This window comes from Guyanagaster necrorhizus (genome assembly GCF_019112545.1).
Source record: "Guyanagaster necrorhizus MCA 3950 unplaced genomic scaffold BT62scaffold_1, whole genome shotgun sequence".
Taxonomy (NCBI): domain Eukaryota; kingdom Fungi; phylum Basidiomycota; class Agaricomycetes; order Agaricales; family Physalacriaceae; genus Guyanagaster; species Guyanagaster necrorhizus.
The window spans coordinates 1,215,597-1,237,636 of record NW_025064880.1 but is presented as its reverse complement, the minus strand read 5'-3'; the positions used below and the strand labels follow the sequence as shown (position 1 = coordinate 1,237,636).

The 22,040-nt window shown below is 48.2% G+C and overlaps 10 protein-coding genes across 10 annotated transcripts; 7 read left to right on the top strand and 3 right to left on the bottom strand.

The window, feature by feature from the left end:
- The first annotated feature begins 42 nt into the window (after window positions 1–42).
- BT62DRAFT_958866 (uncharacterized protein) lies at window positions 43–2,555 on the top strand. Its single transcript, XM_043188478.1, has 11 exons — window positions 43–231; window positions 292–531; window positions 592–679; window positions 727–953; window positions 1,001–1,042; window positions 1,089–1,121; window positions 1,173–1,229; window positions 1,282–1,393; window positions 1,446–1,777; window positions 1,835–1,968; window positions 2,020–2,555. Exons 1-11 carry the CDS (start codon window positions 163–165, stop codon window positions 2,315–2,317), a joined length of 1,632 nt encoding a protein of 543 aa, XP_043046312.1. The 5' UTR covers window positions 43–162; the 3' UTR covers window positions 2,318–2,555.
- A 431-nt stretch (window positions 2,556–2,986) lies between these two features.
- On the top strand, window positions 2,987–4,046 carry BT62DRAFT_1070530 (uncharacterized protein; the record flags this gene model as incomplete). The annotated part of the gene is made up of 3 exons (XM_043178672.1): window positions 2,987–3,183; window positions 3,243–3,484; window positions 3,543–4,046. The coding sequence occupies 3 exons, from the start codon at window positions 2,987–2,989 to the stop codon at window positions 3,692–3,694; spliced, it is 591 nt and encodes a 196-aa protein (XP_043046311.1). The 3' UTR covers window positions 3,695–4,046.
- Window positions 4,047–4,410: 364 nt separating this feature from the next.
- On the top strand, window positions 4,411–8,693 carry BT62DRAFT_925353 (FACT complex subunit SPT16). Its single transcript, XM_043184787.1, has 17 exons — window positions 4,411–4,555; window positions 4,615–4,728; window positions 4,800–4,884; window positions 4,938–5,215; window positions 5,276–5,488; window positions 5,540–5,740; window positions 5,796–5,960; window positions 6,014–6,138; window positions 6,188–6,617; window positions 6,672–6,842; window positions 6,892–7,201; window positions 7,253–7,368; window positions 7,419–7,604; window positions 7,661–7,950; window positions 8,000–8,135; window positions 8,189–8,381; window positions 8,436–8,693. Exons 1-17 carry the CDS (start codon window positions 4,490–4,492, stop codon window positions 8,579–8,581), a joined length of 3,225 nt encoding a protein of 1,074 aa, XP_043046310.1. The 5' UTR covers window positions 4,411–4,489; the 3' UTR covers window positions 8,582–8,693.
- Window positions 8,694–8,845: 152 nt separating this feature from the next.
- Window positions 8,846–9,919, top strand: BT62DRAFT_1070528 (uncharacterized protein; the record flags this gene model as incomplete). Its single annotated transcript, XM_043178671.1, has 5 exons — window positions 8,846–8,951; window positions 9,008–9,339; window positions 9,391–9,494; window positions 9,551–9,607; window positions 9,643–9,919. Exons 2-5 carry the CDS (start codon window positions 9,232–9,234, stop codon window positions 9,917–9,919), a joined length of 546 nt encoding a protein of 181 aa, XP_043046309.1. The 5' UTR covers window positions 8,846–8,951; window positions 9,008–9,231.
- A 351-nt stretch (window positions 9,920–10,270) lies between these two features.
- On the bottom strand, window positions 10,271–12,161 carry BT62DRAFT_925352 (uncharacterized protein). Its single transcript, XM_043184786.1, has 4 exons — window positions 12,108–12,161; window positions 10,877–12,055; window positions 10,659–10,826; window positions 10,271–10,611 (listed from the first exon to the last, which is right to left on the bottom strand). The coding sequence occupies exons 2-4, from the start codon at window positions 11,834–11,836 to the stop codon at window positions 10,570–10,572; spliced, it is 1,170 nt and encodes a 389-aa protein (XP_043046308.1). The 5' UTR covers window positions 11,837–12,055; window positions 12,108–12,161; the 3' UTR covers window positions 10,271–10,569.
- A 1,600-nt stretch (window positions 12,162–13,761) lies between these two features.
- BT62DRAFT_998829 (uncharacterized protein) lies at window positions 13,762–14,640 on the bottom strand (the record flags this gene model as incomplete). Its single annotated transcript, XM_043190753.1, has 6 exons — window positions 13,762–13,938; window positions 13,994–14,021; window positions 14,077–14,136; window positions 14,198–14,296; window positions 14,349–14,582; window positions 14,615–14,640. The coding sequence occupies 6 exons, from the start codon at window positions 14,638–14,640 to the stop codon at window positions 13,762–13,764; spliced, it is 624 nt and encodes a 207-aa protein (XP_043046307.1).
- Window positions 14,641–15,351: 711 nt separating this feature from the next.
- On the top strand, window positions 15,352–16,902 carry BT62DRAFT_925347 (uncharacterized protein). The gene is made up of 8 exons (XM_043184785.1): window positions 15,352–15,478; window positions 15,538–15,580; window positions 15,641–15,845; window positions 15,894–15,996; window positions 16,050–16,203; window positions 16,260–16,377; window positions 16,429–16,503; window positions 16,552–16,902. Exons 1-8 carry the CDS (start codon window positions 15,412–15,414, stop codon window positions 16,789–16,791), a joined length of 1,005 nt encoding a protein of 334 aa, XP_043046306.1. The 5' UTR covers window positions 15,352–15,411; the 3' UTR covers window positions 16,792–16,902.
- Window positions 16,903–17,459: 557 nt separating this feature from the next.
- Window positions 17,460–18,256, bottom strand: BT62DRAFT_925345 (uncharacterized protein). Its single transcript, XM_043184784.1, has 2 exons — window positions 17,546–18,256; window positions 17,460–17,492 (listed from the first exon to the last, which is right to left on the bottom strand). The coding sequence occupies exons 1-2, from the start codon at window positions 18,163–18,165 to the stop codon at window positions 17,489–17,491; spliced, it is 624 nt and encodes a 207-aa protein (XP_043046305.1). The 5' UTR covers window positions 18,166–18,256; the 3' UTR covers window positions 17,460–17,488.
- BT62DRAFT_998826 (uncharacterized protein) lies at window positions 18,232–19,434 on the top strand (the record flags this gene model as incomplete). The annotated part of the gene is made up of 6 exons (XM_043190752.1): window positions 18,232–18,246; window positions 18,301–18,440; window positions 18,489–18,858; window positions 18,911–18,975; window positions 19,014–19,084; window positions 19,124–19,434. 6 exons carry the CDS (start codon window positions 18,232–18,234, stop codon window positions 19,432–19,434), a joined length of 972 nt encoding a protein of 323 aa, XP_043046304.1.
- Window positions 19,435–19,990: 556 nt separating this feature from the next.
- BT62DRAFT_998825 (uncharacterized protein) lies at window positions 19,991–21,762 on the top strand (the record flags this gene model as incomplete). Its single annotated transcript, XM_043190751.1, has 9 exons — window positions 19,991–20,202; window positions 20,255–20,275; window positions 20,368–20,616; window positions 20,675–20,828; window positions 20,867–20,966; window positions 21,019–21,047; window positions 21,103–21,206; window positions 21,272–21,399; window positions 21,446–21,762. The coding sequence occupies 9 exons, from the start codon at window positions 19,991–19,993 to the stop codon at window positions 21,760–21,762; spliced, it is 1,314 nt and encodes a 437-aa protein (XP_043046303.1).
- Window positions 21,763–22,040: the final 278 nt, after the last annotated feature.

Here is a 22,040-nt window from a genome sequence, read left to right as displayed (position 1 = left end):
ATGATGTATTGAAAATAATGTGATTCATTTCTGTCTTGACATTTCGTTGTAAATCTACTTTGTCCGTGGCTGGAATGCCTGCGCGAGCTACTTGATGAAGCCCAACAAGCTACCGTTGCTACCTACTATCACCATTCCAACATCCCTTTTCTGACTCTTGCTATGGCTGACGCCCATACTACTCGACTGTGCGTTCAAATAATTCATTCACACTTTGGCAGCCTAACAGCAGTGAGCAGAGTCAGTTATTGAGATGTCCGGTCCTGTATTCACGACGTTTTTCCATCGCAGAGGGTTGCCTCAGTCCTTCTCACTCGTGGACGCCTGACATTGCCCAGCCTTGCGCGCTACTCGGGATTGAAGACTCGTACCGTTCGGGCGGTCGTGCTCGTTCTCGTTCAGCACAATATCCTCTGGCATGCTACCCTAGACAAGGAAGGGGAGGTCTTGGAGGTCAATATAGATGAGTGCCTGATGAGGTTGAGGTTTGGAAAATATACATGGCTGACAGGGGAGCTGTTCGGAAAAGCGGTGTGCTCATTATTCACCCTCCGTCTGAAAGCAAGGCCTTATACCGTGTCTTTTTTCTAGGGTGCACAGATTGTTCAGCTTATCCTCGACCATGGCAAGCTTCGTCCGCCAGATATCATTTCGGAACTGTCAATCCTTGATCCAAAAGGTGTGCCAGACCCTTCAGCCACAAAACGTTAGTTGAACTCCGCTTAGGCTCAGCTGTATACTCCCAGGCGTTGTACAAACTCGTGGAGGAGGCATATCTAAAGCCATCAACAGTTCTCTCTCACGAGTCTCCTCGCGACAAGCTCATCAAATACGAGGCAGAAGAGAAGGCCAAAATTGTTGGCTTTCCTACGTCAAAACAGCTTAAGGAGGCCCGGGAGACTGCTCAAGCAAAGATAAAACGAGAAGAGAAGGATGCTGAAGGTGTTGGCATAGTGAGTGCGACTTCCCGACAATTCACTTCATGTCTGATGATTTTTAGAAACGGAAAGCCAAAGATCTGCCAGGCCAACGATCTGCCAAAGTATGTCCAAGTCCTTGTATTGTTCTGTGTCTTAATCGTTTTCCAGCGCAAAGCAACTGAAAGTACTGGTGTTTTAGACGTACGCCGTCCGGTTTTACTCTGTGGGTTAAGTCATTCATAACAGGAAAAGGACTCCGTTTATTTTCGACTAAATTTTGACAAATTTAACATACATATTCGTAATTCGGTGGGCTTCCTTTATTGTCTTTCGGGACCATATTTATTCTCAAGTCGCCCAGCTCATTGAAAAAGCGGTCAGAGAACGCTATAATAATGGTGCTGCTCTGGTCGTCAGAGCCGCCTTAAAAGTAACCGAGTCTTCCCAGAAGAATCTCCTCGAAAATAGAACAGGTGCGCCTCTCCGTTGAGATACTGCTTCTCCGTGCGCTAACCTCTTCTACAGAACCTATCTCCGTAGCCAATATTTCTATGCAACTTTCTGACCAGGATGACCTCTCTTCTGGGCTCGTGTTTTCATCGAAGAAAGGGGTGTCGAACACGACATGTATCAAGGAGTACCTTGGTATCATGTCGAATGCCGATAACCCCACCGCTGTCGGGAAAGAGTCATCATTCGTATCGTACGATTCGCAGAAAGTGTACGTTGAATTCGACATTATTGCGAAACGACTGCGCAGAAATGTTCTGGAGGCTGTGACGAGAGAGCGACATGGAACAGAGGGTGTGAGAATACTGCGCCTGTTGCTTGACACAGGGAAGATGGACGAGAAGCAGGTACGCGTTTGCGTCGTTAGTTTCTTCTTGTCTTACACACATGCGTTGACTATGTAGATATCCAAGATCGTAATGATGGCACCCAAGGATGTTCGGCCCCTGCTATCTGCGCTTGCGGCGGATTCTCTTGTGAGCACTCAGGAGGTACCTAGAAGCGCAGACCGTGCCCCTTCGAGGACTTTCTACCTATGGTGCACATACTTCCCTGCCTTCCTTTCTTCTACCACTCAACGTTTTACTAGGCACGTCGACCTTGCCAAAGCTTATCCCGCGATCTTGGGTCAATTGTACAAGACACTGTATAATATTGGCATGCGACGCGAGGCAGAGAAGGAGGAGCCGATGTTGAAAGCCGTGTTGGAGAAACGAGAACGAAGCGATGTCCGTTTGGACGAGAGTCTGCTGACGAGTTTGGACAAAGACATTATCAAGGAATGGAAACAAAAGGAGGAGAAGTTGACTATTTTGGAGAGGCGTGTTGAGGACTCTGTGTTCATTCTTCGTGATCTCTCTGCTGTTTCTCAAGGAGTGGATGATTAAAATACTTGTGCGTCATCGTGCTTCCGTTCCGGCTTTAGTGCCTCCGAACAAGGCGTTACAACTAAGTATGCAGAGAGAAGAGCTGCTACTAGGTATTCCGGCATACGTACATGGGTCAACGCGCAGTGACGATGACATCGTGACACTTGCTGCAAACGGTATGTTTGTCGCTTCGATTCTCTACGACTTTGAATATGCGAGATTTGCTCCGCAAGAGCGGAAAATAAGCAAAAGTAATGCAATATAGCGATATATACTATCATCATATTAAATCATACATTCAACAATAAGAAACGAATCTGTGGTCGGTGGGATAAGGTTTAGTGCCGTGGAACATAGTACCTGAAAATAAATTCGTGCCGTTCGGGATTCTGAGTTGTCTCGCTAGTAGGAGAGGGTATGTGTGTCTGTGAGTGTATAATATTTGGTGCCTCGACGCTAGAGACTGTTTTATAATTGTCTGATGTGGATTCTGCTTATCTCATCTTAATCTTGTCATGGCTGATCCAGAAATGGCAAAGAGAATCAATAAGTACAATCACGGCCGGATAGCCATGTGCACCCGGGTCTTTTCTTCTTCCTGGCCTTCATCATCGCCTCGACACTCGTTGCCTATCCTGATTCCCCGATTCTATATCTTAGTCTGTATCTCATCATCCTTCATTTACCATGAACTTTAACGCATCCAACGAATGTAATCCCGTCCTCGTGGCTCCTCGCCCCGTTCGGCTTGCCACTGCATCATTCAGTAATTTTTTAGTACGACCTGCCTCCCGCGTGGAAGAGATCAACAAGCTCTCGTCGTCGTCCACATCATCTGACAGTAGAGAGCTTACTAGCTCACCTAGCTTGCGATCTTCACCGCGGTATGTGCTTTCTCATCATCCTTGCATCACCATCAGTGGCCCGAATAGTTATCCTGTAGATCTGCATTGTCAACTGAGGCCTTGGAAGAGTTCCTCTCTATCCTCAGGCCTTCTCTCAACTTATTCCCCCCACACTCGCCCGTGCTCCGAACTACCACCGCATTTGCACTCAAGGCTATCGCTCAGGCCAGCGAAAGTGATTCAGCTGCGGATGTGGGGGCGGAAGCAGTGTCAGTGGGGTTAGAAATGGAGGACGAGTTAAATTTCAGGCAATATCAGTGGTTCTCGAATGCTATTCTCTGTGAGATTTTATTGGTTTCAAATTATCATCATCGTTATCCTCAACCGTTATCCTGCAGCTTCCCCGATTTCGCGCACCAACACGCGCAACCCATTCCAGCGGCAACGTCAACTTGCGATTACCCCGTCGCCTACCGTGGTGAATTCATTACAATTGAGTCCCGCAGCCATACCCCTACCCCTTCCCACCCCGGACGAAGTGCTGGAGTAAAATGTATCATTACCATCATCATTAAAAACTGTATCATGGTCTTTCCATCTCTCTTCCACTTATATTTATCGTCATGGCGGAAAATCTCTCACTTTTTATCGGTTTGCTTTTGTGGACGTATACATATTTATGCCCTTTTGTCTTCCACTGGCGGCCCCCTTACCTCGTCATCGTCTGTACATTTACCCTCTAGTTCTTGTTCTAATAAACCTTGGGATTCTACGTATCTATGATATGATATCAGTATTATTCATTTCAAGGTTTCCGCCGCAGCCTACTGAACACTGCTTTGGTGTTATGAGACCCATAGCTGTGTATATTATGCACCGGTAATAGTATGGTGCTGCCAGACATACTGTAGCTCTATTGCCTCGTGGATACATCTCTCGTAAACAGGGCACTCGTGCTGGCGAGCTTGTCGCAGCCACTTAGGTACTGAGATTACAGTTGCCAGAAACGGTCAAAAGTTGAGATTCGAATTCTTGTGCTTCTCCGGAGATGAAAGCAAGTCTTGAAATATTTGTTCATTACAAGGAAATATTCGTCCAGATAATACTTATCAGCTTAGGAAATTTAAGAACGCTAACGTTCAATACAAGTAGAGCCAAAGTAGAGCTCTACGTGTGCAGTGATGTCACTGATGAGCCTCGACTCGAGTGATGTGACATAGCATCACGTTGTCGTGACCCGTGATATTCAATAATTTTGAGCTCCGACACCCTCGCGCCTCCGAGAACGCGCCTTCATCTTGACCCCCTACCTTGACCCCTACTTGCTCTCCCGTGCTCAGCGAAAATGCTCGTCGAGCTGAACAAACCTGTTTTTCAAGCTCGCTTGCAGAAGATATACGATGGATGGAACGTAGGTCCTGTTCTGTATTCTACCCCGCTTTTTCCCTGATTCACGGCATGGCGCCTTAGAACGCGAGCCCTACCAATGACTATGCTACTGTGGCAGATTGCGATGCCCTGATCTTGATTGCGGGAGATCCAGCTGCTGACGATGAACCCATGAGGAAAGGCACCTGTTTCCAGGTCCGTGCACTGTGCTTCACGAAATCTCTCTGTCTACTGGAGCATTCCGGGCTTACGTGTCTCTTTACCAGCAATGGCTACTTGGTTATGAATTCCCATCAACATTCATTCTATTTGAGAAGGATAAGCTCTCTATACTCTGTTCGGCGTCAAAAGGTGCGCTATCAGCTTGCGTCATACTTGACGCAGTCTTACGCGACATGTTAAAGCAAAATTTTTGGCGCAAATCCAAGATCTGACCGCTACCATCCCTGTGAAAATATTTGCTCAAGCAAAAGCAAAAGAGCCTGTTAACGACGCACTCCCCCAATTCGCCAACCTATACCTCAGTCATAAAAAAGTCGGCACCTTAGTGAAGGAGAAGCACACAGGAAAAATAGTGACAGAATGGGGGAAACAGATTGCTGAGGCTTCAGATAAGCCAGAGCTCGTCGACATGTCCCACTCCATATCTTCCTTTATGACCATCAAAGATGAAGAGGAACTCGTGCGTGTCCAGGAATTAGCCTTTCTTGTCCGAATTTCTGACGCTTGCATCTAATTTCAGAAAGCCACCAAGGTTGCCGCGGATCTAACATCTACTCTCCTCAAGCACTATGTCGCGCCCAGATTAGAGACCATTCTGGACCGGGAAACGAAAATCAATCATGATCAGTTCGCAGCTCAGATTGAGGCGCGCTTGGGGTCAGGGGAGGGTGAGAAGGCCAAAGGCCCAGATATGAATGTATGGGGCCATTACAAGGGCAAGAAACTTCCAGAAGTGCGTATATCGTAACCATGTTACTCGTGCTTTTGATTGAGTCCTTATTAGGCGGACTGGCAAGTAACCGAATTCTGTTACTCCCCTATCATCATCTCTCGGTCGAGCAAAAGCGGTTATGACCTCCGGTACACTGAAGAATCTTCAGAGGACAACATCTCCCATAAAGGGGTGCTACTCGTGGCATTCGGGATGCGGTTCAAGACTTACGGCGCTAATGTTGCTCGGACATTTATCGTAGATCCTACAACCGTGCGTTTTGATGTTCTATATATATATACCAAGTTTGCGCTGACCGTCTCATCAGAGCCAAGAAGCGCAATATAATCTCCTACTCTCACTACAGAGCGAAATGCTGTCCTTCATTAAGGAAGGAGTCACAGCACGAGATGCATATCAGCACGCGTTATCATTCATTGAGGAGAAGGACCCTACACTCGAAAAACATTTTGTCAAGAACATTGGCTTTGGGGTAGGTGATTTCGTCCTTCATTCACGTTCAACGTATTCAAGTTTCATCCTCAGACTGGTGTGGAATTCCGGGATGCTGCGTACCTACTTTCTGCCAAGAATGCCCGTACTCTACATACCAACATGGTGATCATCGTCGGCTTGGGATTTAATGATCTAACCGATGGTAATGGAGTGAAGTGAGTGCTGTCTCCATTTTAGAGCAAGATATGTTCTCATCTTCACTAGGTATGCCCTTCATCTCGCCGACACCATCCAGGTCGGAACGGACAAGTCTACCATTCTCACAGAAGGCGTCAAATCTCCCAAGGATACCCTTTTTTTCTTGAATGGTGATAGTGCGGACGAGAAGCCCCAGAAAAAGGATCGAAAGCCGCCTGTGCAACCAAGGGCCAACGGATCACCTGCCAAGGTCAAGACCGTTGGCGGGAAGGTTTTGCGTAACCAGACGCGTCGCACTCAGGATGAGGTCCACCAAACGGCCGCCGCCAAGCTAGCAGAGCATCAACGTGAGCTCCACGAGAAGATCCATCAGGAAGGACTGGCTAAGTATTCCGAGGAGGGTGGTGCTACGAGCGGAAAGGAGGGTAAGGGGTGGAAGAAATACCAGAGTTATAAGGGCGAGGCTGCTCTTCCTGCTGAAGTTGACAAACTGCGCGTAAGTTCTCTCTGTGGCTATTTAATTGAGGGTAGACACTCACGATCAACCCAGATCTTCGTCGACCGGAAAGCACAAACTGTCATCCTCCCTATCCACGGCTTCGCTGTTCCTTTCCATATCAATGCGATTAAAAACGCAAGCAAAAACGATGAGGGCGAATTCACCCATCTCAGAATTAATTTCCAGACACCTGGCCAACTTGCCGGCAAGAAGGAGGATACGGTAAGGAACTTATTGCTGATATGTATGACATGTTCTAATAGCACTGCAGCCCTTTCAAGACCCTGATGCAACATTTGTTCGCTCGATATCGTATCGCTCCACCGATGGGCATCGGTTTGACAGTGTCTATAAACAGATCACTGACCTAAAGAAGGAGGCTAACAAGCGGGAGCAGCAAAAGAAGGAAATGGCTGATGTCATTGAGCAGGATAAACTAATCGAGTTGAAGGGTCGGCGACCTATTAAACTGACTGAGTCGTTCATCCGTCCGCCGCTTGATGGGAAACGGCTTCCCGGAGAAGTTGAAATTCATCAGAATGGTGTACGCTATCAATCACCTATCGGGTCGCAGAAAGTTGGTGAGTAGGATTGTTACAATACATGTGGCCGCCATTGACTGTGAATGGCAGACATTCTCTTCAGTAACATCAAGCACCTTTTCTTCCAGCCGTGCGACCATGAACTGTTGGTTATCATACACGTTCACCTCAAAGCTCCCATCATGATAGGGAAGAAGAAGGCGCTGGTAGGTTGGCGAGTTGCTAGAAACAATCATAATGTAATCGTCGCTTTCAGGATGTTCAATTCTACCGGGAAGCGACCGATGTCCAGTTTGACGAGACTGGTAATCGGAAGCGGAAGCACAGGTACGGTGACGAGGATGAAATTGAGATGGAACAACAAGAAAGGAGGAGGCGACAGTTACTCAACAAGGAGATCAAGGCATTTGCAGAGAAAATCGCCGAAGCTGGGTCGTCAACGGTAGGTCTCTCAGAGGCTACAGCTACACACTGACCTCTTACGTGGCATCCACACAGCTTGAAGATACATTAGAGCTCGACATTCCATTCCGGGAACTATCCTTTGAAGGCGTACCATTCCGAACTGGTGTGCGGCTTCAGCCCACAACAGAATGTCTTGTGCATTTAACTGATCCGCCATTCCTCGTCGTAACCTTGGCTGAGATCGAGGTCGCATCACTGGAACGTGTCCAATACAGCCTAAAGCAATTTGATCTGGTGTTAATCTTCAAGGACTTCAACAAGGCGCCTTTGCATATCAATTCAATACCGAGTTCGCAAATGGATGATGTCAAGAACTGGTTGGAGTAAGTTGTTGTGCGTCATTCTCTTTTACATTCATTAATATCTACCTAGCTCTGTCGATATTCCTATGGCTGAGGGCCCTGTCAACTTGAACTGGGGACCTATCATGAAGCACATCAATGAGAACCCATATGACTTTTTCCACAACGGTGGATGGAGTTTCTTGGGAGCGTCGAACGGAGCGGAGGTCAGTGTCTGCATCTTCTAGAAAGGGATGAATGCTGACTATCTGACAAATAGAGCGACGCGTCGGAAATGTCTGATTCAGAGTCTGATTTCGAAGCGGAGGCCCAAGATTTGGAGTCTAGCAGCAGTGACGAAGAGAGTGACTACTCTGATGCTAGCGGAAGCGAGAGTGGATCAGACTTCGGCGAGGGGTCCGATAGCGATGAAGGTGATGATTGGGATGAACTTGAGAGGAAAGCTGCGAAATGTGAGTGCTTTCTTTTATCGTCGTCACCTTGGATCTTTATCTGGTCGTACACAGCTGATCTGAAGCGAGCTGAGGCCAAACAAGCGAATGGGGGTGATGATTCTGAATCTGATCGTCCTAAGAAGTCCAAGTCGAATGGCAAGTCGAGCGGCAAGTCGAAGATGAATGGGAAGAAGGTGAACGGGAAGGGAAGGCGGTGAATCTTTGGATGATTGCTCCTTGTCCTTTTGACATCATTCTTTTCATTATCGTGTCTATCCTATCCATGTATCTATAATTATCTGTGTCGTATTCGAATTCGTGTTCTCGTCGATATTGTATGAGACTGTCAAGGTTTGATACCCTCCAGGAACCCCGACCTGGAACTGTAAAATGATGATTGCATAAACACTCATAAAGATCGATCGGAGGGCTGATCGTGAGTCGACATTTCAACTTCAAATTTAAATACATTATGTATGTATCTTTCTTCCGTGTCGTACATAAGAAGGAGACGTTGCAAGTAATCTTGCACCACAGCCGAGTTAGCTTCCATATCTGCATGCCCTGCAATTCCTTGGACGTATAAAGGTATGCCAAGATGAGCCTCTACTTCCGTCCCCATCTCACATTGCACTAACTTTCAGTCACTAAGACCCTGGAAAAACTGGCACATGCTAAGTTGGCGGTCTTCTTCCTCTCAGAGTCGACACCGTTGTGCAGACTTATTGTTTCTCATCTTTAATGGAAAGTGGCCATATACCTCACAGGTTTCCTTTCATACACCTTAGAACTGTTATTATGTAGACGCGTCAAGACGCAAAATGAGTCCCAAGTTCTGTCTCACCCTGTATTCCGCATTTCTCCCTCGATGCCTCGACAAATCTTACCTCCCAGAGCACGATGCGTTCAGATTACTGAAGGGACTGTAACCTGTCAGTGTCCGTGGTTCAATTCTCCTACGTTGCCTTTGGATCAGGTAGGCCCTCTTTCGATACGACCAATACACTTTACACCTGGTTCTTCTCAGCTCATCTGTGTTGCATGTGGACATGGGATTCATACCCACGTTGACTACGAGTCAAAAGTTATCTATCATAATCCCACCACTCAGTTGTGGCATATGCCCAAAAGGTGCGCAGTATCAGTCTACACTATTCTGGCTAGGACTAACGTCATTTGCTTTGAAGACGTATCAATCGCAGGCTTGTACCTGCACCGTTCAACTTTTCGACCATGAACCCATCGTAAATGCGTATCGTTCGATCGCACTGTCGAGCAGTCCAGATCCCTTCGCGAGCAGTCCCACTGATAGCCAGACCCCTTCTAATGCCAACCCAAGCAAATCCTCAGGTGATACTGGGACCTTGACAGCCGTTCCCGTTCCCTTTCAATCCAACAGCGTCCCCCACTTCTCCCAGAACGAAGCTGACACCTTCGTTCTCATCAGCAATCGGACGACGCATACCTGTGGCTCGACCCTGTCGTTCACCACGCATCCGAGGGTAACTATGATTACCAAGGTTATTCAATTGGGACAAGTGGTGGAATACCCATAGGCCCTTCCGCCTAGCCACCTATTGCCATCAGGCCGCCTAAGTACCACCGATAGTCCACTGAGACTACGATTCATGACCGCCATGATCATTTTCTTCACGTCGATTCACTTTTTTCCTTTCTTTTATTTCATCATCGCTTCTTACTGTTTTTCCTATCGGCATCTACCTCGAGTTCAAACTAGACTCGAAATCCCAAATGTACTCCACTGCTACTATACGTTTTGCTTTGTCTTCTGTTTTTGTCGTTTCGCTATCTAGCAACTATCTATTGTCGTTGATGTATATCCTCGCTTTGTGCTTTTGGATATCTGTATGCTGTCTATTTTCGTGTCAGAATATTAATTCGTATTATTTAAATAAAGTGAATTTACGAGAAATCTGTACATCTGACGAACAGACAAGTTCGGATAAGGAGAGAGCTGATGATATACATCATACAAAAATGTCCAGAAAAAAGTCACAACATTTTCTCATCTTTTTCCATGCTAAAAACCTACTAGCCCTAGCCCCAGCAGTGATTACCTTTTGCTTCCTTCCCTGTATGGTTGTTGTCTTTGCAATCAGTGCAGAGGAATGTCATATAAGAGAGAGCGATGATGATATACAGTGCATAGGTATGAGGTATATAGATGATAAGAAACGACAAGCAATCACAGTCCTGCCGTATAATGCAAAACACCCAACAGTTTGTCCTGGGATAGTTCAGCAAGGTCGCAAAAGACAGCAACGAGACACGAACCTTTTCTTCCTCGGTATCACAAAACATCGCACAGGGCCCACGTTGGTCCTTGAATTCGATGGCAAAAGAGTTGGGTATAGCTTTGAGTTCTTCGTATCCGTCGTTCCATTCTTTTAGTCCATTGAGCCTTCCGCGTACTTGGATCTGATCAATGACCTGGTTCATGTCCTGATCTCATGAGAATGTGAATTAGAGAAATGGGGTGGTTGCTTGCTTACCTTGGGACTGCGGTAGAAAAACATGGTATCACCGATAAACTTGTAGTACCTTCTTCGCCAGACAAGGGAGTCGTTGATCTGGATGGTAGCCCAGCCGGTGAGCATGGTGTTGTCCCGCTTTACTCGGGCCGCCATCTGCTCGACCCTCTTGTTGCGTTCGTCCCGCTCCTTGATCCTCTCTGCTTCTTCTCTCCTGAGCCCCTCCTCCTTGATCCTCGTCTGTTCAGTCCGCCACTGCTCCAGACGGCGATGCTCCTCGACCCTTTTCTCCCTTTCCCGTACGCGCCTCTCCGCCAACTCGCGCTTCTTCTCCTCCTCGGCCCGCTCTTCCGCCTCCTTCTTGCGCCGTCTCGCCAATGTGCTCATGCGCATATCCCGCTCAATCCTCGCACGCCGCTCCCTTTCCTCCTGCTCCTCCACGCGCCTCTGCTCCTCCTTGGCCCGACGTATCTCCGCCTGCCGCTGCTCCTCCTCCCGCGCCGCATCTGCCTCCTCCTCCTCCCGCTGCCTCCGTGCCACCAGCCTCCTGCGCGCCCGCTCAGCAGGGTCCGCAATCACTGTCGTCTCTGCAGGGTTCCACTTTCCCGCAAGTGGCATTTGTACGATGGGACTCGCCGGCCGCTCGACCATGACTGACGATTCATCAGACTCGGAGCAGGAATGGTCGTGGTGTGAGATGATGGCAAACTCGGATACGCTCCTCCGTCGTTCCGGCATATCGATCCGTGAGCGGGAGGCGACGCCGAGGGAGTAACTTTGTGTCTGTGGGAGGTGGAATCGGTAGTTGGGCGGTGGGGGCTTATCTTTGGGCGGGATTGGCGGCGGGAGATCATCATCGATGCTGTGGCTGCCCTTCCTCCCTTTCCTCCTCAACAAACTGAGCCCAGAAAACATACTCCCCGTCTTCTGCACCGGCACAGCACTGTGCGGGGGATAGCTCTCGGTAAACGACCGTAGCATTGGTTCCAGCTTGGGCGCGATATCAGTTGGTTCTCGTATTACGAGTGGAGAATGAAAGATTGCTTGGTGGATTGAAGTCGGAGTAAGGTTTGCAAGATGGTCAATGGTCAACGTCCCGTGTGCAGTCTAAGCACAATTAAGTTATACTTGTACTAGCATAGCCTTAGCTTACCTTGGTAAACCGTTCTGCCACCCGGCTCGACTCTATCAGCGCTTTCTCTGCAATTCTCCGTCAGCCGTCGCATAAAAACAACCCGCAGCAGCAACTCACCTCGACGCCAGTCCTCCACACCACCCGAAATATAATTGATAACCGCGAACCCAGGCTTGGCCTTTTCCTCTCGGTAGAATGCGATTCCTATCCCGTCGCTGTCGTGCAAGTGCGCTTTGAGTTCAGAGAGGCCACCGGTGCCGTACGCAGAGAGGTATAACAAGTGGGGCTGTAGTACAAAAAAATGGTCAGCGACATGGCAACCGGCGGTGGCGTCTACGACTTACGGTATACTTGCACAACATCCTGCCCGACGTCGCCTCAATAACTCACCCTGATAATAATAGAGAAGATCTCACCAGTTCACATCCCTGTCCACGTCCGCGATAGTCTCGTACACCTCCAGGGTATCATCGGCCTGCATCGCTGTTCCGTTCTAGAAATACAGAAAAAGATTTTTTTTTTTTTTCAAAAACAAGGAATGTAGGTTGCCATGCACGACGACAACCAACCACCTGGTGGCAGATTCAAATTATGATTCGACCGGCGGGGAATTGCCGTCTTGCAATGATTGGCAAGCGCACGCTCTATCAGTATCGAACACGACAGCTGCCTCTCTCGACAAGACTCATGACAATACTCCCCGTGGTTCTTTCAGAACGTATCCGAGTGTTCCCTTACCGTGTCCTTCCAGGGAACATCACTTTTCACGTTGCAGTTCTCAATATCCCACTTTGCGGCTCTCATTTTCTTCTCGGGGTTCACTGATCTTCCAGTCCTTAACAGAGTTGGCACCTAATATCTGCTTCCAAAGTACATACTCCTACGAGTTTCATGTTATTCTCCGGCTGGCCTGCCGCCTTAAATAATGGGAGCTGCTACCTACTCGTGAATCATTTGGAGACCTACTGTCCGGCGACTGAGTGGTCTTTGAAAGGTCTGCGGCGTGGTCGCCAGAACACGAGAAGGGAAAAAAAAAAGTGCAGATGAGGCGCCCATGATTGCATCTGAGGGTATAGCTTTGGTTGTCGATTACAGTTCTCTGAGGAATCATTCGTCATGAGGACAGGGAGCTACAACAGCACACACCCTGAAACTGACAAAGTGGGACCGGGTGGAAAGCGTCGGCTTGGACACCGACGACTTGGGACTCGGCGTACCCGTTCTGCTTATCACTGAAAACGGCTCACTTTCAGCAAAATTAAAAATATGGCCTGAAATAGCTTATGAGAAAGAGGTATGAGGAGAAACGTACCCAATGTCAGGAACCTGAGTGATCAACAGTCTTGTTTAGACAAACTCGTACAATTGAAGGTCATGTCAATACTTTGGTCTATTGTGAAATTGCCACGACCGTCGTTGCTACCATCATGGAGTGCGGGAATGGACCAAGAACGAAGTCAAAGGGATCGTATTGCGCCCTGCGCAAGTATATCGACGGCTGCTGGAGTGCTGTCCAGCGTGACATTTAAGGACAACACTAGTGGAATGAAGATACACCTAGCAATATTCAGAACCAGTGCATCCAGAAGAACCGAAAATAGACATAACTTACAATTGGAAGAATGAAAAAGACATGTGAAGTCGATAACTAGGTGGGAGACCTTGAATGGCCTCGCGATAATCTTGACCGGACAAGATGGTAGTAAACAGTCAAAATCGAACAACCAACGAATCTGATCGGTAAAGTCCACACAAAGATCGCACATCACATTTAAGATCTGCCGCCAGCGTGGACGTCGGAAGAGGAAGCACTAAAGGCAGACCTGTACGATGGTGGAGGCGAACTTCCGTATCCACCCTCCATGCCTGGCATCCTCGCATCCTCTCCCTTTGAATCTTCCGACAGAGGTTCTTGGGCTTTAATCTCGCATTCTTGATGGAAACTCGTCTTCAGTGGGAACGGAGTCAGAGTACGCGCTGGGCTGTGCGTGGCTGCCTTTGACCTCCGTCATCGCCAAACCATGGCATATACTATAGACGCGGAAACCATGCACCAAAGTGCAAGCAAGCCAAGGACCGAGCTTACAATCGTGCCCGTGATGCGGGTCTATTGGATGCTGTCGGCCAACTTGAAACGGGAATGCTTCTGTGAAAAACATGTTACAGGACTACTGGGGAAAGAGGGCTAATCACTGCGGCACCAGCACACCGTGATACTGATGTTGAAGGGGTACCATAACGAGCGATTCGCTTTCGCTGATGCAGTCACTGTGAACGACTCGCTCTCAGCAAACCGATTACGAGGGCTTATCATAGTTTATGGAAAGGAGGAACGGTGCAGTATTATCAGAAACGTACTCTGCCTCAAGAAGCCAAGCGATCCGAGTACAGTCCTTTGTAGAGGGACTTGTATAATTAAAGGTCATGTCGACGATTCGGTCTGCTGTGAAATTCGCCACGACCTGAATCGTCGTTGCGACCATCACCGACTCGTTAATGTTGTTTGTGGATGCACCAAGAACGAAGTCAAAAGGATCGAATTGCGCACTATGTAAGGTTACCGACGTGTTTTGGAAGGCTAGTACAGGAACGCTGTCCAGCGTGATGTTCAAGGTCGATGCTACTGGAATGATCGGTGCGACCAATCCATCGTAATTTCAAGCCAGGGGCTGATTACAACAATCCGACAAACCCCCAACTCAGAAATTCTATCTTATGTAACTCGCATCAATGTGTGAGGTTTTCCTACTACTTGGCTTGATGCAAGCCTCAGAACGAGGCCTCCGAAGGCCTCATGGTGCGCTTTGCCACCTTATTCGTGGCACCGTACTCTTCGGAATCAGCTTGTTTATGAAGACATCGCACCCGCCCGGCCCTTCTCCACATTTTCTTCTGCAATAGTATCTTCATCTGAATTTTGGCGCTGCTCGTGAAAAGCGACGTTTATCTATCTGCTTCACCCGTGCACAACCATGCTCCTATCATCGACAGTCCGACAGTCATCTCACCCTGACCTCTCCTTGTGTTCTGTATCCCACGCTAATCTTTGTATCACAGCCCCAGTAGGAAAACGGTCCATGTTTGGACTTGACATGTTTCAGCTGGTAACCTTGATAGTGGTGGTCGTCCATATTCTGTGGATATGAACATCGACGTTGAAAGGAGAGTTCATGCACTCGTCGCCGAAATGGTCTGCGCTCGAAACGATTTCTCAGTGGAAGGGGGTGGGGCGCTTTTGAGTTCTCATACGAATATGACTCGAGTTTGGAGTTGCTTAAGTCATGGTGACAGGACATCAGCACCTTTTGATGATGATAGACACTACCCTGGTTCCGTGCTTTCCACGCTTGCTCCGATTTACCTTACTCATATATATTTCAGTTTCTTGCGTTAGGTCGCAGCCTCCTGCCACCTTCCAGAGATGTCAAAATCTCCTCCTCCTCTTGAAGCATTTTTCATCGCCCTTCAAGTCGAGATACTTCTCTATGGTAAGTACTCGTCTCATCTCAGCCGTGTTCTTAGCAGTTGAACAATCCTTTTTCTGCAGGAATGTATACATGTCTATTTGCGAGCTCTCTCTACCTTTTGATGTGCGTTCCGTCCATGAAAAGGGAAGTGCGGCACTGACAGACACTGTTTCGTCACGGCAGATTCAAAAGGCAGAAGACCAAGGTGGTGAAAATCATGATAGCCTTGAACACCATCATGTGGAGCTTGGCAACATCGCACTTGGCGGTTAGCTTTAGTCAAAACTACCAGGCGATCTTCCGGGAACATGGCGTAGAAGATCCAACCGCGTTCGAGGACAGTGCCTCTCCTTGGATCTGCACGCAGCTGTCTCTAGAAAACATGAATGCATGTGTGATGTCTAGTTTTTTTTTTCAGATGCTGATTCTTCGACAGTTTGTCCTCGGAGATGGTGTTGTGATTTGGAGGGCATGGGTCTTGTGGAATCGTAAACGATGGATCCTCTTCGCGTCTGTAATATTCCTTCTGGTAACACTTGGTGAGCAAATTGGCTTGTCTGAGTTGTAATACATGCGCTCATGGTTTGTATAGGAGCCGGTATCGGAGTAACCTTCGCCTTTGCCACTGCTCCAAAGTCAGTCAGCGTATTTGAGAATCCCAGTTTACATATCTGGGAGCTCATGTTCATCCTGTCGACAATGGCAACGAACGTTTGGGCGACATCCCTTATTGCTTATCGCGCATGGTTTGTCGTCTTGCTCGATTTGCAGAATTTCTTCCTCACTAACATCCTCATCAAAGGTCCCATAACAAAGTTATCCGTACCATAACCGGTGAGGCTATCATGGCCCGCTTTCGTCGGCAGAACGGTATCCTCGCGCTCTTGATTGAATCAGGTATTTTTTATTCCTGCACCTGGGTACGCTCTTTTTGTCGTTTTCTCCTTATGGAGAATCTAATCGAAAGGCAGTTAATTGCGATCATCGTTACTCTTTGTGGGAACAAGGGGGCATATATCGTGATATATATGCTCTCCCAACTAACTGTGAGTTGTCATCAGGTGCTAGTTGTGTGACGCTTATGCCGTTGACAGGCTATCTATCCTACACTCATCATAGCTCTTGTTGGCTTAAGATCAACACTTGACGTTGCCATCGAGACTTTTCAGGACACGCAGTATGGACAGAGAGGTGCAGGGACAGATTATCATATAGGTACCGTTCCCGTGAAGATTGAAATCCAGCAAACGACATATACCTCGCATCACGAAGATCTCGAAACAGGCGTTTTGGTGATTGATGCGAAGTCTAATGATCTGATTCCCAGGCCTTGAACTGAATGATGATGAACACACGGATACATGAGAATGTAATAATAGAAAGTATTTATTTTAGATGTCTCTACGATACCTATACGATAAAAGACCTCCCAGCGAGTATATTACCCTACGTCAAGTCGACGAACCGTTGGAGATGGCCCTGCGACGAAACATGAAGGCCGTCACGGTCGAGCAAGGTCAGTCAGACGCGACAAGCATCACAGTAGTATTGAAAGTGAACGCTGCGAGCTTGACACGACCTTAATATGAGTGTGCCTTCAGTATCTTGCTCATCCAGTCTTGAATACCCCGTTCCAACTTGGATTTGCGAGCCCGGACACTTCCAACCTTGAATCAGATTCAGAATGGTTAAGTTCGGTCTTCTAAAGGTGAGTCCCAGGGCCCATGATTCCAAATGTTTGTGTTTAAGGCCGTAATAAATGTACAGTAACTATTATCTAGACGATGGTATGTACGATATCATGTAGTGTTACAATATATATTTGGGGCTATTTATAGTCACGTCATTATGTATCAGAAGCCGGCTATTTAGGCTATTTTATATGCTCAGATGGAAATGTCCATGCCATTTTCTTTCAGCGACACAGGCACCACGACCTTTTCTGCAGACTCCTTCGACGTGGAGGGACGCGGTTCCTCCCCAAACACGTACGGCGACTCCAGGTGGTTCCAGTCAATTGATGTCGCCATGTCATCTATTTCGACATCATAATCAAAATTGAGGGGCATCGTGAGCGACGATTCATACCCAGGAGTCCAGTCGTCATGTGCGGTCTCGTAAGTCGATGGAGGTGGAAGGGGTGCGATCGGAGGGAACTTGTACACGGATGGTACGATGCGCTTGGGCTTGGATAGAGAACCGCGCATGACCATGGCAACGGACGAGGGAGTGACGAGGCCACGCGCACTTCTATTGACGGTACGCGGCGCTAAGGGCGAGGATGGCGGAAGCAACGGGACAGAGGGCGCGCTCGACGGTGACGGTGTGCGGGGTGGCGGGGTAGTTGTTGACGAGGCTGATGACGTTAATGATGGCGTCGGTGACTGGTAGTGGGAAGATGTCGACTTTCTTGCCCTGCTTGTAGGCTCTCCAGCACTCCCGCTCCTCCTCCTCGTTCCTCCTGATCCCCCGCCACTCCCCTTTCCTGGCGCGTACTTATACCACGGATACTCGTCCTGGTAACGCTCCCTCTCTTTCCTGGCGAGTTCGCGAAACGGCTCTTGCTCTTCGGTGCTCAGAGCGTGCCATGCTTGGCCTGCAGCACAGGAGATGACGTTCTGGTTTTCTTCTTCGCTGTGCAGCCGAAGGTAGTGAGAACGGAAAAAAATGAACGCGTTCCGAGGTCGAGGGATATGAGGCTGAGACATGATGGGATAGTAATGGTGGCATGGTGCTTTCCTGGTCTTTTTAGGCGCAGAGAAGAAAGGCTCGAGATGAACAAAGAACAAGTCAACATCCTCATGTCGACGATCCAAAATTACGGTACCAAGTAATTCTCGAAGCAATTCTCGGTCCTCGGTCCGGATGATCGCCCCGAGACTCTTGGCGCTCCCAAGTTGCGTTCATTGTCAGGATCAAGGTTCTTCCTAGTTGCGTTGACGAAGCAGAATTCAGGCCACGTATATAGATATACCATCATATCGTGAGCTCCTTTCGTTCTCTTAGAGCACATGAACTGATTTTTTCCTAGCGTAAAAAAACACCTCCCAAGTGGAGAAACAATCGTGCAAGATTCTGAACAATATGGACATTATAAAGCTGTTTTCCAGTATTATTCGCCCCTGACACGTCTCCTCCGCAAGATAACTGGTACCAAAGTCTCATTATTTTCTACGACCGTCGCCCGAATTGGACGTTTTGACAGTGTCATCAAAGTATCATCAAATAGTCCGACATCTCTTCTCAGCAGCCTTTATGGTCGCAGGCGCTTCTCCATCTCAAGTCTTTGTAATCCTCGACCGTATGCCTGTCCTGTAACGCACTCCGGTCACTTCAGGCCGACAATCGTCGTGTCCCCTTGCGAATATCCCGTGATAGTCTGCTTCAATGGAGGAAAGGATGTATGTTCAACTCCTTATATTCCTCCATTTCTCGGAATCTGATTTCATATAGGATCTCCACGCGGCTTCCTCTCGTGTCTGGATTTGGGATACTACAAGACTGCTGCCGGATCCAGAGTCACTCTACGTGTGTCTCACATACCTCCAAGCACTAGGAGCACTCCCAGTCCGAGTCTTTCGAGTCGTGGGATGGACCGGCCATCTTCGACAAATAATAACACGGATTGTGAGAGTTGTGCCTGACGATGTTGTATTACCGTTACAGTGGCTGTCGCAGCAGTAAACGACGACCTGGCACTCAGAACGCTAGACTCCTCGAAGGTCTGGAATTGTCCGCAAATCAGTATTGCTGAGCTCGGTGGTGTCGAAATCAGGCCGCTTTTTGTCTGTTGGCGTGTTTGTGTCTCTTCCGAGGGCGTTCTTTGTCAGTTGACCAACGCCCTCGGTAGCGGATCTTGTTCCTCGTTCCCGGACGATCGATTGTTTCCTGCCATCCGGTCTACGAACATGAGTCTTGGCTCCTCAGATCCAGCTTTAACCGCCGTTAATTCAATTTCCGAAGATCCTTTGTTATGAACCACGAGCCATGACGACGTCCATTCATACCTGGATACCGATGTGGTTTATCTCATGACAGACTCCAAGAACTGAGGTTCACCCTGCACAATGAGGCCCTGTTCATTGTGTGTTACATGCGCGTTTTCATCGTATCTATAGCCTCTGGTTTGGATTCGCGAAGATCCGATATCTTACTTGTTGATCTCAGATCACCGAAGCGATTGTGAACAAAGGATGCTTGGAGTCATACGCCTTCTGACATTGAGTCTATCCTTTGTCTGACCAAGAAGCGGTGATGACCAGGTCAATTTTTTTCACCAGGAGTTCCTCTGCCCGATACTGATTTCATTTCAACACAAAGGCGCTTGTGTTTGCGTTGTCTTCCTCGAATCGCCGCACCGCAAGTCTCTTCTCAGCCATCGATAACGTATGAATGATCCTAAATTGATGCATGGTTTAGTCATTTACCTCGTACCCGGTTCGACCCCTCAAGTAACTTGGGAAGTCAAGTCCGCAAGCAATATTCATGAGGTCGAACATGCGATGGATCTGGGCGTTTCAGTAAAGGCGGGCCATGAAAGTCAAGCTTCATATTGTAAGAAATGTCCGCTACCACCGTATCCTTTTTTCGACTCTTCTCGATTGGGATGGACAGAAGGCGGCAAAACCGTTGAACAGACAAGGGGCTTGGGGTTTCGAGACAAAGGAAGAGCCGTTCAAAAATAGCCCAGTGGCGTTTCATGTCTTTCGGTGCCGCATTTTTGGTTTGCAAATTGTAATCAGAACGTACGTGCTTATAGCTATAGGCTGTGAGAGCGCTGATTCTGTTTATTTTTAGGGAACATATAATTTTAACGACGTATGTCGTTATTTCCTGTGAGAGTAAACGTTAACGGGGGCCGCAGCTCGTGGCAGAAGTTCAAAGAGTAAGAGATGCGACAGAGTTCTTAGGGACGCTCGTGATGGGGTGTACGGTGAATGGCTTTTGAAAGAAGTCGGTTGGGAAAGAGATGGATGGGACATGGTGGCAGCTGACACACGTTGTCAACCGTATCCTCGGGTTGGATTTTTATTTTCAATGTTCTCGAGTTCAAACGCACTCGGAGATCTTGAAGAGCACAATATGGCGGAAGGGGGAACAATTGTTGGCTCCCGCCACCTTGTGGATGGACGAATGACAGCCCGCTCGAACATGACGCGGTGGCGACATCAAAAGGTGGATACACCGACCACCCTTCGCCGCTTTTTTCGTGTTAAGGAAGCAGGCACAGGCACGTTTCAGTATATATAAGTATACGCAACGCTTGCTGATGAATAAAGGTCCCTACGGTCTATATGGTAACCTTGTCCTTTTCAAATTACGGAGTCCCCAAAACCTCGTACATCCTGCCGATCAACAAACTGGACTCGGAGTAATTGACGCGAGTGGGTACTGAATCGGTTGTCCCAGAAACAGCTGGAATGGGTGTATCTACCCAATGGCGTGAGGCTGATCAAGGTGGCGCGAGGTAAACTGAATAGTGTCTCCACCTCGGAATCCTCTCTGGAACGTGCGTTCGACTACTGCAGTTGATTGCCGGATCCGCCTGATTATGGTGCTAGCGCCAAGTACCACCCACCGTAATAAGGACGTGAGTCAGAACGAGCCTTTTAAATTATCGTGGGATGGGAATGGGCATCTTGAAGCTAAAGTCATTGGATTCTCCTTGGAAGTCGGAAAGGGCACACAGCGTGGGCCCCACGTTGATCTACGCCTCCGTCTACATTGCGTTCAAGTCTCTTCTAAATGTGTTGGTTTCTAGACGGGGACATCGACCCTTGGCCAGTTCTCATTTCGGCATTCTGATTCCTGAAGTTCACAACCTCTCGCAGCTGAGGCGGCCATTAACCCGTTCCTCCAGCGTATTTTGAGGAGTCGTGTGCGCCCCGAGGCTCGGCCAATTCGCAATGTTTTCCCAATGAAATACCGTGGTTGGGGTGGAAGTAAGTGGTATTCTATTCATAGTTTGATCGTAACATCTGTCATTAGGCATCTCATTCTATTTCGGCACGAACGCGATACTTGTAGCAAGATTCTCGCTCTTTCATAAAGCTTTTACGAAAGGGTTGTGGATGCAAGGTGGACATGTGCAGAGGCTAGGCGACCATGGGAACGCTTCTGCCAAGATCATCAGTGACTCACTGCCAACCGAGCCTGCCATAGAGCTTGAAGTTCCTCCGGAGCTGGACTCAACGAAGATTAATCATCTGATGACAAGTGCGATGACCGTCCTGTTCACATATACTAATATCTTCAGCTATATTTTCCACCGATGCGCTAGTTTCTTGGTGGTAGTCCACTCTTGATTCCCGGACCTCGACAGAAAGTTGCCAGCACGAAAAAAGCGATCGCTGCGTCATCCGGCGGATGCCGGTGGAGTTGCCCTTGATCTTATATTCTGCCGCACCGTCGAAAATGTCTTGCATGTTTCATCCGCACCACCCGTCGTGGCTCGTCGACGCTGGTGCTCTTCCAGCTTCACCGGCGGTACAGCGTATTGTAGTGCTCGGCGACCCCGATGTGCGTCTGGTGCGCCCTCTTCTCAATAACCCATCGCTAGCACAGACAATTTTGGTCGTGCCAT

Coding starts and splice junctions, on each gene's coding strand:
- BT62DRAFT_925347 (XM_043184785.1), top strand. CDS start 15,412: ATGTCAAAATCTCCTCCTCCTCTTGAAGCATTTTTCATCGCCCTTCAA. Junction 15,846..15,893: donor TGTCTCTAGAAAACATGAAT/GCATGTGTGATG, acceptor ATTCTTCGACAG/TTTGTCCTCGGAGATGGTGT. Junction 16,204..16,259: donor CTTATTGCTTATCGCGCATG/GTTTGTCGTCTT, acceptor TCCTCATCAAAG/GTCCCATAACAAAGTTATCC.
- BT62DRAFT_925352 (XM_043184786.1), bottom strand. CDS start 11,836: ATGCTACGGTCGTTTACCGAGAGCTATCCCCCGCACAGTGCTGTGCCG. Junction 10,827..10,876: donor TTTTCTACCGCAGTCCCAAG/GTAAGCAAGCAA, acceptor TCATGAGATCAG/GACATGAACCAGGTCATTGA. Junction 10,612..10,658: donor GTGATACCGAGGAAGAAAAG/GTTCGTGTCTCG, acceptor GAACTATCCCAG/GACAAACTGTTGGGTGTTTT.
- BT62DRAFT_958866 (XM_043188478.1), top strand. CDS start 163: ATGGCTGACGCCCATACTACTCGACTGTGCGTTCAAATAATTCATTCA. Junction 232..291: donor ACTTTGGCAGCCTAACAGCA/GTGAGCAGAGTC, acceptor TTTCCATCGCAG/AGGGTTGCCTCAGTCCTTCT. Junction 1,778..1,834: donor GGAAGATGGACGAGAAGCAG/GTACGCGTTTGC, acceptor TTGACTATGTAG/ATATCCAAGATCGTAATGAT.
- BT62DRAFT_925353 (XM_043184787.1), top strand. CDS start 4,490: ATGCTCGTCGAGCTGAACAAACCTGTTTTTCAAGCTCGCTTGCAGAAG. Junction 6,843..6,891: donor CCGGCAAGAAGGAGGATACG/GTAAGGAACTTA, acceptor ATAGCACTGCAG/CCCTTTCAAGACCCTGATGC. Junction 8,382..8,435: donor TGAGAGGAAAGCTGCGAAAT/GTGAGTGCTTTC, acceptor GGTCGTACACAG/CTGATCTGAAGCGAGCTGAG.
- BT62DRAFT_925345 (XM_043184784.1), bottom strand. CDS start 18,165: ATGTCTCAGCCTCATATCCCTCGACCTCGGAACGCGTTCATTTTTTTC.